General features: G+C 27.9%; 1 protein-coding gene and 1 long non-coding RNA gene across 2 annotated transcripts; one reads left to right on the forward strand and one right to left on the reverse strand.

Annotated features, from left to right (window-relative positions):
- Positions 1-5,535: 5,535 nt before the first annotated feature.
- LOC124833897 (aspartate carbamoyltransferase 1, chloroplastic-like) lies at positions 5,536-7,239 on the forward strand. Its single transcript, XM_047308465.1, has 3 exons — positions 5,536-5,545; positions 6,650-7,000; positions 7,100-7,239. The coding sequence occupies exons 1-3, from the start codon at positions 5,536-5,538 to the stop codon at positions 7,237-7,239; spliced, it is 501 nt and encodes a 166-aa protein (XP_047164421.1).
- A 1,217-nt stretch (positions 7,240-8,456) lies between these two features.
- On the reverse strand, positions 8,457-9,515 carry LOC148205721 (uncharacterized). The gene is made up of 2 exons (XR_015785646.1): positions 9,259-9,515; positions 8,457-9,183 (listed from the first exon to the last, which is right to left on the reverse strand). It is a non-coding gene; the product is annotated as an uncharacterized LOC148205721 (long non-coding RNA).
- Positions 9,516-13,667: the final 4,152 nt, after the last annotated feature.

Consider the following 13,667-nt stretch of genomic DNA (forward strand, 5'->3'; position numbering starts at 1 on the left):
GTGCTATATTTCAAGTCATTTAACTCATATAGAGATTAATAAAGTGAGAAGAGAATGATAAGAGATCTTTACCCTAAAATTTTAGTCTTAAACGTAAAAGATTAGCCTCGTAAGGTTTATAATCTGCAAAACATAAATACTACTATTGCTACATACTTATAGTGAAGTCTTATATCAAAATATATATTTGGATAATTGAGTTTGGAGTTAATTGTTTGTATATTTATATGAATTATCATACATTATAATGTTTTATTTAATAATTTTATATTATTCAATGACATATCACGTTATATCTTAATTTATCATATTTTTGTACATATGGTAATTGAAGGAAAGGGTAACAATTATGAGATTCTAAAAATAAAATATATTCAATTTTCAAAATTAAAAATGAGTCAAAAGCACAATATAAACTATTTTATTATATTTTTATTTATTTAACCTCTTTTACGTAAGAATTGGTATACCTCAGAATAATTTATATCAAATTTAAAAATTAAATATATTCAAATTTGAGAAAATTTAGAAGTGAGACAAAATATAATTTTTATCGCGTTGATATAACTTATTTTAACTATTAAATATATTCAAATTCAAGAGTTAGCGCTAACTTGTCCAAATAAAAAAATAATTAATTGTTAAAGTTTATGAATTAATGTCAGTTAGTCTTATTATAATTATAAATATATTTCATTTCTTAAATTTATAACTTAGCATAAATAGACTATAACAAAAGTATATTTAATTAGTTTTTACTTTTAAATTTGTAGTAAGAATTTAAAGTTACTATTAGCATATGCGTACTACTCTCTTTAAATTTCAAAAGTTAATGAAATATATTTTTGTATAACACGAAGAAGATTGTGTTGGCTTAAAATAATTTATTTTATATCTAATTCCCTATTCAATTCATGCTAAATATTTACTTTAGTTTTTTTAACACAAAATACTTTTCAAATTTCATATGTATTTTTTTATCTTTTAATGTTAATTTATGTATCTATAATCTATAATAATCTATAACTATTAATAAATAAAAAAATTTGTTGGAAACTATTTGGTAACCACTTTTTTATGTAAATATTTTATTTTGTCATTATTAATATAAATTACTTTATTAATCATTATATCTTTATATTTTATACTATCCTTTTTATGATTACTTTTTAAAAATATACTTTTTTATAAATTCAATAACATTTTTTATTTTAATAATAATTAAAAGAATTAATTTTTATTTATTATCATAAAGTAAAAGTATGCATTGCGCATATGTTTCTACTAATTATTTTAAAAAAAATTAAATGAAAAAGATACTTTTAAGTATAAAAACTAATTTTTAAAAGGTTAATATGTTGAAAAGGATGAATAATTAATTCTTAAGTTTATTTTAAAATAAATTATAATTAAAACCTAATGGGGAAAAAACCTATATGTTATGCTATATGTTATGCTATATGTTTAAAAAAAATTACTACATTCATTCATGTAAATATTTTACTAAGTAGCATATTAAAATAAAAATTGTAATGAAGGGTTTTCTAATGAAATCTTATAAATTTTAGGTCGTTAATTAAAATCAAACTTTAATTTTGTTGCCAATATTTTTTTTAATATAATTACTGGTAAACATATACTTTAAGAACTAATTTTAAAAACTAAAATAATCAGTCACTATATATTAATTAAGTTAGATATGATTTTATGAACTAAAAATTATATAAATATCTAAAATAAGTTCTATTATAAATAAAAAGTTAAAATTATTTTATAAAATGAAATCTCATTTTGTCTCTAATATTATTTACCAAGTTTTTAACTAATTATTTATTAATTATAAATTAGTATATAATTTAAATTAATTACTAATTTATTTGGAACCAAAACTTTGATGAATAAGAATAGTGATTAATTAATTTTGTTTTATCTGGTACTAGAAGTAACTCGATACACAGTTATAACCAGTAAAGCTGATGGGTGCATTGGATTCTTCTTGGAGGAAGAAAACAACACGAAACATTTTGCATGTGTGTTGCCTGCAGCCTGTGGTAACAAGGAATTTCATAACCTGACAATCAAGAACAAAACTGCCAATGTTTTATGTCTGTTTTTTCGATTTGTCATGCCTGTAAGTTATGACAATAAATCTGTCACACTTTCAATACAAACCACAAGTTTTCCTTTTTATTTTACAATTTCCGTATTAAAATATTTTTCTACAGTAGAACTTCTCTTTGTACAAAGGTTAATGATACTTTTTTCTAGTTCAATGCAGAAAAAGTCAAATAAAATATTTCTTACAACTATTTTTCATTCTTTTCCCCTATTTATTTCTTCTGAACTAAATGTTAAATATATATAATATTTCGATTTACATATTTAAGTATAGTAATAAATATATTATCTTAGACTAACATGAAACTTGAAAACCGGTGGAATCAACACATATACATATATTTCAATCAACATGAAATTAAGAATTAATTACCACTTCAGATCTGAGAAGGGCATGGACCAGACTAATAATTCTTCTTTTTCTTTTCTACTCATCATAGTCTACGAAAACAACAAGGGCATTAGATCTGTAAAGCATTAATAATAATAAAAGTTTTAAAATAACTAAAAATACAAATTGCATATTCTCATTCGTGATTATTAATTGACTTCATCCATGAGTAAGAATCAACTTTCCATCAGAAAATTATTATTCAAAACTCAGTTTGTATTTATAAACCTTTATACCCGAAATATTTGTCAACAATAAATTTGTTAATTTGGTCTAGTACACATGGTTTGCTTTATATCCACGTGAATCGGTGCTGAAAAACTCATAAAACCAAATAATCCACAAAAGAAAGGGTCAAATTAGCAATAAAAGCTTTACGGTTTGGGTCCATAGAACTCAAAAAAGTTCACATTTTTCACATGTTGTGCAAGTGGGTCTTACATTAAGATAAATATGATTGAATTCAAACCAAGTCAAGTAGATCAATCAAGGTAGGATCCAAATTAGACTATCTTTAGGTTAGGTTAAGTTAAGGTTGATAGGATTAAAGATAATTCAAATACAATTATGTTAAGTTGAAGGTTGAACTAAGTCACATTGAATCAAAAGTTAAGACAAATTGATTCGAATCAAATGTCAAGATAAGTTAGCTTAAGTCGTAGATAGAGATAAGTCAATCTAGGTTATAAGTCAAACTTAGTTGACCCTAGTCAAAACTCGAACCAAATCATCTAGGATGTAGGTCGAATTAAGTCAACTCTGATAAAAGGTTGATCCAAGTTGGCTAGGTTGAAGAACTCAGTCAAGTCAACTTAAGTTAAAGGTTAACTGAGTTAGTTAAAAGGTAGAGTCAACTCATTTCAAATTAAAAATTAAATTACTTGAGGTTACTCTATTTAACTTTAGATCCAAACAAACTTTTCTTAACTTTCAGCTCAGACTAAATATCTTATATTTATGAATTATTAAAATCTTATAGTGAGATTAAATCCAACCTTAACTCTAATACCAAAAAAGATAATTTTAAAAACTGAAATATTTTAAAATTCCTCATTTGATTAACCACTAAATGGAGATTTATTTATGAATGGGTTGAAAATGACCACAAAGAATTAAATTCACACCTAAAATCAAATGATTTGTTAAGAGTACAAAAATCAAACAAGAATAAATTAAATAAAAACAAAATTAAAATTTCAAAATCAATCACAACTTTTTCATGTAAAAAAATCAAAAGGATTACCCTTATGTTCAAAACTATTTCATGTCCTAAAGATATGTCAAATCAAAATATCACATTAATACAGTTATATTCAAAATGTAGGAAATGACTCTCAAAATTTAGAGTATTTAATGTGTCTTTTTGTTATCCGGTTCTTATCTATAACCCAGAATGATTATGAAACACTCTTGTGTGTTGTCTTTATTTCCCAAGTTTTAATCATTGACAAGTACATGAACAAAGGAATCCATCCAAGAGATTGGAGAGGGAGTTAAAACTATAAAATCAAATCACAAATAATTCATAAAAGAAGTATAACAACAAGGAAGGATTACTACAATGATGACAAACGGACTTTGGAGAAAATATTTGAAATAATTTGCCTTCTTAGTGTTGGAAATCCTTATTTGTACATAAAAAATGAGTCATTATCTTTCTTCCGTATTTCTACAACTGAGTTTTTATTTGGTCCCAAGATCATGATAAATAGGAAAAATAGGAAAGGATGTTATAGCTTCCTAAAATAACCTAACTTATGTTTGTATACAGCTTAATTTACCTTAATTAGGAAACAAACATATCTTACCTTCTTTAGCTTTCCAAATCTCAATGCAACTATATATAACTATCTCATTATAACTCTTTCATTGAAATCGATATATATTGTAGATTGCTTTTACTCCAAAATTTGGTGAATTTTCTTTATAACATAAAAGTCTACTTATTGATTAGCTTAAATTAGTGTCAGAATTTAAATTTTGTTTATCTTTTTAAGAATTTAAAACAAAAAATTATATTATTATTGGCGAAATGTTATTGACAAAAACATTAATTGATAAAATGAATTTTATCAATAAATTTTTGAATTTTTATAATGGATGGATATTAATATCGGTAATACATCGATTACTAAAATAAATTTTTTATTTTAACATTGTTTTTGTTGGTAATAGATTTATTAGTAAAATGAGAGTTAAAATTTGTCTTAGTTTTTGACCATTCATGACAATATTTTTTAATAATTAAATATTTTAATGTCTGTCAATAAATCTTTGATACATATATATATATATATATATATATATATATATATATATATATATATATATATATATATATATATTTTAAAATTTGTTGAGGTAATTAAATTATTTAAAATTATTTTATAATTAATTATTTTTAAAATTTATCGATAATTAAATTTTTAAAATTTTGGACAATTGAATTTTTTAAAAATGTAATTGATTTTTTAAATTTATTAGTAAATTTGTTCAGTAATTAATTTTTTAAAATTCATCAGTAGATTCATTGGTATTATGAGTGTCAAATTTTTTAATAAATCTAACAAAATATGTCTTATAAATAACTTAAAAATAAATAAAAAGAAGAAGAAAAATTAAAAAAAAAAAAGGTGACAACGAAGTAAGATGATAAATAAATGAATATAACATGAGAATGTAAGAGAAAAACTTATAAAATGATGAATATTGTCATGCCACTTGGAGAAGCTCCGTTATAATAAGCATTGATAAAGTAAGAAGACAAAGATACAATTAAGGAAAAATAAATGAATACAAAATAGGAATGGAAAAGAGAAACATATTAAATGATAAAGATTATTATGAAACTTGATTAAGGTTCTTTTTAGAAAATCAATCTTTCATTCAATTAACGAAATTCCTTTAAAAAAAACTATTTATAGTTAAAGCATATGGAATTTACATCTAAATGAAATGTACATGTGTCTTAAAATTAAATCTATATTAAAACCCATTAACCTATAAACTTTGGCTGAAATTAAACCATGGAGGAAAGTTTGTAATTAAAAATTCAAAACAAAATGAAGGAAAAGCTCCATTAATTGAACAAAAATTGAGGAGCATACATTCTTTGCTTGGCCATGCTTTTTATGCTCTCTTCACATAAGAAATTAATACTAATTTATGCATAGCAAGAAAGGTTTTCCACCATGATAGTGGCTAATAGCCCTTTCTTCTTTAGGCTAAATACGAAGCTTGGGAAGAGAAAGATTCATTTCATGCATGGACATTGAGATCACATTCTATATGGATTAGGAGAGTTGCTTCTTCCACCACCCCAAATGCTCCCTAAACCTTCTATGAAGAGAGTATTTGAGGTGATGGAGGGAGCAACTCTCCCGAACTAGATGTTCCGAAACATAGCAATGTTATTCGAATTGACCAAATCCTTAAGTATTTTTAAAACCCCCCAAACAGTGCACAAGGAAGAAGCAGGGGAATATTTGATGTAAGGAAGGAAGAAGGAGATGTGAAGCTACGATTGTAGAACTTTTAATACATTTTTAAAGAAGGGTAAAATAAGGATATGATTATTTATAGGGTACAGGAAGAGAAAAAGGGGGTACGGGAAGAAATGCCCTTCAACTAGATATAAAGTGTTTTTGAGAGGGACTAATTTAAGGGGGGCAAAGCAGCCATTGTACTAAAATATATTGTACTAAAATATATTTTAAACAATAAATTTGGAAGTACTAAAAAAAGAAAATATATAAAATATTAGTGTTAGTAAGTCAATGACTCTTCTTTAACTTATCTTTTCACGCAGTTTTTATTAGGGCGGTGCTCCTTCCACCACCACCCCTTGCTCCCTCCACCTCTCCAATTTATTTTATTTCCAAAATTATCCTTCTGTTAAAACTTTTTTACTTTAACCAATTTTTTAATATATTTCAAAATCCTAATTTAACCTAACTTATTTACTCTCGTAGTTGACTCCACCACCACATCTCTCTGACCCCCACCACCACATTCTCTCTTTTCTTTCATTTCCGTTTCAGTTTTTCTTCTTCCTTCTCTTTCTTTTTCGTTCATTCTTCTCTTCCCCATTTTCCTTTCATTGTTACCATTGGTGTTGATTCTTGGTGTGGAGGAGCGTAGAGGAGGAGGTAGATCTGGTTTCGTTGCGGAGGGCAGGGGCTCTTCAAGTTGAAAGTGCTCCCTCCTTTGTGAGGCAAAAATTTCAATTTGATGGTGTCATTGAGGCCCAACAATTTGATAGAGAGACTCTTAATGCCATTTTTGAAGTTGCAAGGAGGATGGAGAGGATTGAAAGCAATTCATTTGGGAGCCAAATGCTTAAGGGTTACCTCATGGCTACCTTGTTTTATGAGCCATCCACTAGAACCAGGCTTTCGTTTGAATCCGCCATGAAAATATTAGGAGGGGACGTTCTCGCAACTGAGAATGCAAGGGAGTTTTCATCTGCTACTAAAGGAGAAACACTCAAATGTATGTCTTGTCGGTTAACGATGCAATGTTTTTTTAGTTGGTGCATTTCATTGTTGTTTTATCTAAAATTGGAGTTTTGTGGAACTTTACTTCTTGCAGATACTATAAGAACTGTTGAAGGTTACTCTGATATAATTGTGATGAGACACTTTGAAAGTGGTGGTGTAAAAAGAGCAGTAGCAACAGCTAGCATTCCTGTAATCAATGCAGGGGATGGCCCTAGACAACATCCCACCTAATTACTAACAATGATGTAAAATATTTGGTAGGATGGATATCAATCGTGGAACCTTGATTCTTAAACGGATGTCAACGGATATTGACATTCGTTTGTTCTGATATCCGATGTTTACATCTGTTTTAAATGTTAGTGAAGGTCAAAAGAAGAATGAGAAGGTGCAACGAACAGTGTGTAGTGCTGGAAGGAGTAACTCTCTTTTTACTATCAGTTAAAATTTATAAAATCATGAGTAAAACACACTAAATAAAAAGAAAATTCATAAATTTTTGTTTTTCTAATTAATTAAGTTAATAATAAATAGGGTGCTGAATAATATTTTGTTTCAATTGATGCAGATTTATTCTTAGATTAATTAAAGATTTTGAATTGAAGTTTTAGGCTTAACTGCTTACTTGGTCCCTATGTTAAGTTGTTTTTTTCAGTTTAGTACCCAGTTTTAAAAGTGTATCCATTAGATTCTAAAGTTGTAAAAATTGTATCAATCAAGTCCTATCCGTTAAGTTGAAAATAACGGCGTTAAGTTGGAAATAACGGCGTTAACTCTGTGCTGACGTGGCTGCACTTTTTTTCTCTCTCTTATGCTCTTTCTGCCATATTTTTATCTCTCATCTCATATTTTTCTCTCTCTTCCTTGTTAATGGTTTTCAAAAGTTCAAGGGCTTTTAGAGATCAATTTTCCTCTGTCAAACAGAATCTCCCGAGGCATGGCATCCCAAATGGATTCGACTTGGGTCTCGAGTTCAGCACAACATCGACCCCTTGTTTGTCGAATTCATTTCACTTCCACAATAGAACGTTTGATGAATAATTCAAACCCAAGTCAAATTACTTCAGAAAAAAAAATTGCACCACACCCACGATTAAAGATAGCGAAAGCAATAAAAAAAGGAAAAATAGTGAGTTAGTAGAATGAAGTGAGAAGTGAACAGGAAGAGATTAAGAATCTTTGGTAATAATGGATTCTGATGAATCATGATTTAATAAGTAACGAAAAACAATCACGAAGGGATTAGAGTAAAGTAGTGTATATACCCTGGAACCAAAACAAAGAAAGAAAAAAAAGGGTACTTAGATTCTACGCAAAAAAAAAGATAAGAAAAAAGGTAAATAGGAACATATGAATCTTTTTTAAGGTAATATTATAATTAATAACGTTTCTTAAAAGATGAGTTTGGGTTAAAGATGGAGACAATCGGAGAAGAGAGGAGAGGCAACTGAATTTCAATGTCTACTAAAGCATTTGGGTCGTCTTCCTTTGTCAGTTACCCAGTAAGTAAAGTTGCACCTTTTCTTGTTCAGTGAAAGAAGGAGAAGAATAAAGTGTAATATCGTAATTGAAAATGGATACAAAATACAGCATCCCCAAACACCCGAATCACGAAAACTTTAACCAAAATTGGAAGATCTAACAAGAGCAGCCTTCTTACCAACCGCCCAATTTTCCAAACCATCAGCCTTAAACGCACCACCAAAACCACTGCCACCGCACCACCAAAACCACCAAAACGCGGGGACAAATTTCTTCATGGAGGCCTAATTGTCCACCTCATCAGCCCTGGAAGGCTGATCGAGTTTCGAAACCCTAGGATTCGGACCCCTGCGTTCCTCGTCTCCGATAGAGGGTATTGCAATGGCGGTCACCGGCGGTGAATGAATAGACGGAGCAATGGTTGGATCTGTGATTTCAAAATACAGAGGAGAGGAGTCCCTAGCCTTGAGGGGTTAATGCGAGGTGGGTGAGAGTTGGAGGAGGAGCGTGTGGAGGTGGGAGTGGTGGAGGGGAACCTTCGAAAGAGGTTGGGGAGAAAGGGAAGCGTAGGGTTTCTTGTCTGCGAATGATAGTGTTGATGCCATCGTTGAGGCTCTGAGGACAACGACGAGAAGCTTCTCCTGCCGCTCCTTGTTATTCTTAGCAGAGGGAGAGTGAGACTCAATGGCGACCCTAATCGAATAGGTGAGATGCGGTTAGGAATCGGAGGGAAGGAATAGAGCATTAAAGAGAAGAAAACAAAAGAACCTGAAAATTTGTTAGATTTGTCGAACGAGGGAAACCTCTGATGGGTTGGTGGCGGAATGAGGAGAGAGAAGAGAGAAGAGAGAAGAGAGAGAAGAGAGAGGAGAGAGAAAAAGTTAGGTGTTACAGGAAAAGCAGATGAGAGAGAGAAAAAAAAGTGTTTGACGCGTGACGAATTTAACGCCGTTATTTCTAACTTAACGGACTTATTCATACAATTTTTATAACTTTAGCATCTAATGTATACACTAAAAAAACCACTTAATATAGGGATTTTAAGCCAAGTTTTAAATTGCCTTAAATATTCAAAGATTAATTTATGATGTTTTAATTTATTTTTTCAGGTTCCATTACATTATATTACTTTTAAGACGGTTATTCAACTTTTATTATAATGCAAGAGTCTTATAATACTTACATTTTAAGCAATGTTTTATTTAGTTATTGGTAGAAATATATATTTTTAAAATAAAAGAAAATTATTCTTATGATCTAATGTGTTATTTAAGACGTAAAATTGGAATTTTATTTTATGTCGGCATACGTTATTAAAAAAATCGTATAAAACTTAAATCTTAAACTTATAACCATGTGTATAACTTTTGCAATGAAGATATCCTTAAACACCTTTAAATAATAATAATACATTGGGAAATCTTCGTGATAATAAATTATAAGTTTGTTATACATTTTTTTAATATATTATTATTTAAAAATATCCACCAACACTTATAGAATGTCAAAGAAATGTTATTCTAATAATACACCATAAATAAATAATTGCAATTTAATTACATGACTAAATAACTACACATATTAATAATAACATGATTACTAAAAACACACAAACAGACAAAAAAAATATGATAAACTTTTATAATTTTTAACATTTTTTATTTCCTCTATTATTTCTAGAAAATGATCCTGATTATAGGAATGATACAAGGATAATTTCAACTAATCCAAATAAAAAAAAGTATGAGTCTTTCTCGAACAACAATCTTAGTCAAATAAAAATTATTTACATTAATTTTAATGATTTTGAATAAATAAGTAATTTGTTTAAGATAAAAAATATGGTTAAAAATATTTTTAGTCTTAATTAAACTTTAATGAGAATTTGTATCTCTCTTCAAATTTTAATATAGTTTGGTTTTTGAATTTGAAAATGAACCGATGTTTCTTTAATGCAATTGAATTAAATCTTTTTGATATTTTTAAATGTTTGATATATTCTAACTCAAATGTCCAAGGGTTTAACATATAAAAAAATTATTAGGTTAAAAGAATTATATTTTTTAATTTTAAAAGTTTAAAAACCAAAATATATCAAAATTATAGACGAGACGAATTTCAATTTTGTGTTAACTAGCACGTAGTAAACCTAAAAACATATGATTAAAACACTAATATGTAAAAAACTCTATTTAATTCAAAAATAAAAATTGTACTTTAATAATTAAAACATTTTAAAATAATAAGATTGCAATAAGAACCAAAATTGATTTATTAATTTTCAAAGTTTAAGATCAATCAAAGTTTTGAATAAAAATGAATTTCAATTTATTGTCCAAATTTTGGAACTATCCACGTATTAAACACTAACATGTAAAAAACTTTAGTTATTGGAGTATTAATGTAAAAATTTTAACAAATTTATTTCAAAAATAAAAATTTTACTTAAATAATTAAATCATTTTGAAATTATAATTTTGCAATAAAAGTTTATAATTAATGATATAACTAATCACAAACTTAACTCCTTTGATAATTTTTTCATATATGATTGGGTATAATACCTCTCAAGTTTGCCCCTTACTTGTTTTTGGTTCAATTAAGTTCTATTGTGTGTTAAATTGATTCAACGTGGTTTTTTTCTGTTAAATTAACCTTAACATCATTTGAAAGATGATCATGTATCAATCTAATAAAAATTTTAGTTATTAATTTGATCCCTATATTCCTTTTTGAACCTCAATTGAGTGTTTATATTGTTTAAATAGAGACAATGTGATTTATTTCATGAAATCAACGTTAACATTGTTAGGAGGTGGTCACGTATGAGTCCAAACCTTTTTTCTCCCTTTAACTTCTTCTTCGACAACACAATCTCATCAAAATCACATCTTTCAAATCCAAGATCTTTGTTTTTGTCTATTACATCATAAAAGATGAACACATGAACCCAATTGTGGCTTTCAAATTTGTTAGCAGATCCATGAAGGATGATGCTAACAAAAAATGGAGCACACTATCTCCTTGAAAAAAAAAATTAGTGACTCAATTAAGTCAGAAAAAAAATATAGAACCAAATTACTAATTAAGCCTTTTATTCGACTTATGTGGAATGCCACCTTCCAACTGACATTAATGGTCAATTTAAGAGAAGGGACCACACTGAATCAAGTTAACACATAATGAGATTTGATTGAACAAAAATAAAATATTAGAACCATTGCATATCAAAACTAAAAGTATAAGGACAAAAATAATAATTAAGTTTTTTCATAATTGTTCATTCCTTGCATAAAATTGTGAAGAATATAATATGCTAAAACCATAGTTCTCATTCTCTTAAAATAATAATGAGATTTCATTCCACTAAGTATGGTGGAATTCTTTTTCTATACCAGAAAATGTTCTTTTAATGACATTTCTCAATAATTAAAAAAATTCTTATAGGTTTTGTAAACTTATTTACAAACATTCTTTAAGGTGGTATTTTGATATGGTGTAACAATTTGTTCCTCTTACATGAATCTAACATTTTCAAGATAATACGTTCCTACACAATACAAAAGCATGGTAATTAGAATTGTTGGAAATCCAAGTATGAGTCTAAAATCCCACATTGGATAGAAATGAGAAAGTAGAACACTATATAAAGGTCAAAAACTCATTAACCCATGTTTTGGATAGAGAGTGATGTCAATCCTTTAATGGTTGGACTTAGATGTTATTGGTGTTTGTGTCTCCCCGGTGAACCTCCTCGTTGATAGACCCAACAAGAATGTTATAATTATATCTTAGCATACAACTTATACTTAAACAAAATTAGATAACCTTTAGGTATATTAAGTGGATCTTCTCTTATAAGAATATCCTTCAATATCATAGAATCAAATGTTGTTCTTACCATCAAGAATACATGTGATTTTCATGCAAAAAAAAAATAACAAAAATATGTTGGGTAGTCTTTTAAAAGTGAGGACCATCCGACCTTGAGACCTTTACTTGGACACGATTTTCATCAGTGTCACAAAAAAATAGTTAACTCTCACATTATTTGAGCTAAAAAAGTTGTTTCCAATGCATACTTTATTCAACCATTATTAAAGTGACTACTAACAATTTTACTATATTGATGAATAAAGAAACTCATTGTTCAACTTTTTACGTTATATCCTATAATATACAACATTTTGGCCATTTGTTCTTTAATTATGGATCTAAAAACATCCTTCACCATACCACTTACTTTTAACCTTGACAAAAGTTAATAAATTTCTATTGTGCGACTAATATTAAAATGTTGATTAATATGAACGATATACAATATCAACTCACCCCTATAATTTTTCTTTTCATAATCACATTTGAAATGTGCATTTTCATACCACTAAACATAAATAACAAATGTAATCCATGAACAACAAAATAAGTGATTGTAAGTGTTTCTACTTTTATACACATTTGTAATTTTTTTTTCTCTTACATGTAAGATAAAATTTATGTCTAACCCTAAGACTTTCCTTCTAGCATACCAAAATAGATGCAATTTGTTTAAACAAATAAAATTTTCCCTTCCATTAATATTAACTTTTCCATTCATATTTCACTTTAATGCTCCATTGTATAATGGATTATGACTCCTTTTGTTATGTCCTAAACGTGCATGTTCAACATGGTAACAAGTTTTAGTGTCAATCAATCACAATCAATAACATGTTATTCTTCAAGTGTGTATGAAGCGGAAAAAAAAAACAACATTCAAGTGTGTAAAGATTACATTGTGTTATCAACAACTTTTGCTTTCAAGGAAGCTTCTTCACTCTACAACCTCCAACCAAGACAAGTCATCATCTCCACATACAAAAGAGGAAACCACGATACAATAACTAAGGGTTAGATCTCACAATCACCAAATACAATAACCTAGGATGATTCAAGAGCTTGCCCAATCAAAAGAGCACAAGGGAATTTTTAGAAATCTCCAAATCTAACATTGATGAGTCTTTAAAGTGGGGATTCACTAGACAAACATAACACTAAGAAAACTTAAATCCAACCCACATAAAAAGTTGATATCATTTATAACCAAAAAATTTAAGGTAACGAACTTATTAGTCTTTTACCTTATATGTTGTTCAACTTTTCATTTTTATTTAATATAAAATTTAGACCTGCATTTT

Source organism: Vigna umbellata, chromosome 1 (assembly GCF_029865625.1).
Source record: "Vigna umbellata cultivar VRB3 chromosome 1, Vumbellata_1.0, whole genome shotgun sequence".
NCBI lineage: Eukaryota > Viridiplantae > Streptophyta > Magnoliopsida > Fabales > Fabaceae > Vigna > Vigna umbellata.

Bases quoted from the DNA above. Each gene is read 5' to 3' on its own strand.
- LOC124833897 (XM_047308465.1), top strand. The intron at 7,001-7,099 runs GTATGTCTTGTC...TACTTCTTGCAG, and splicing joins TAAAGGAGAAACACTCAAAT to ATACTATAAGAACTGTTGAA.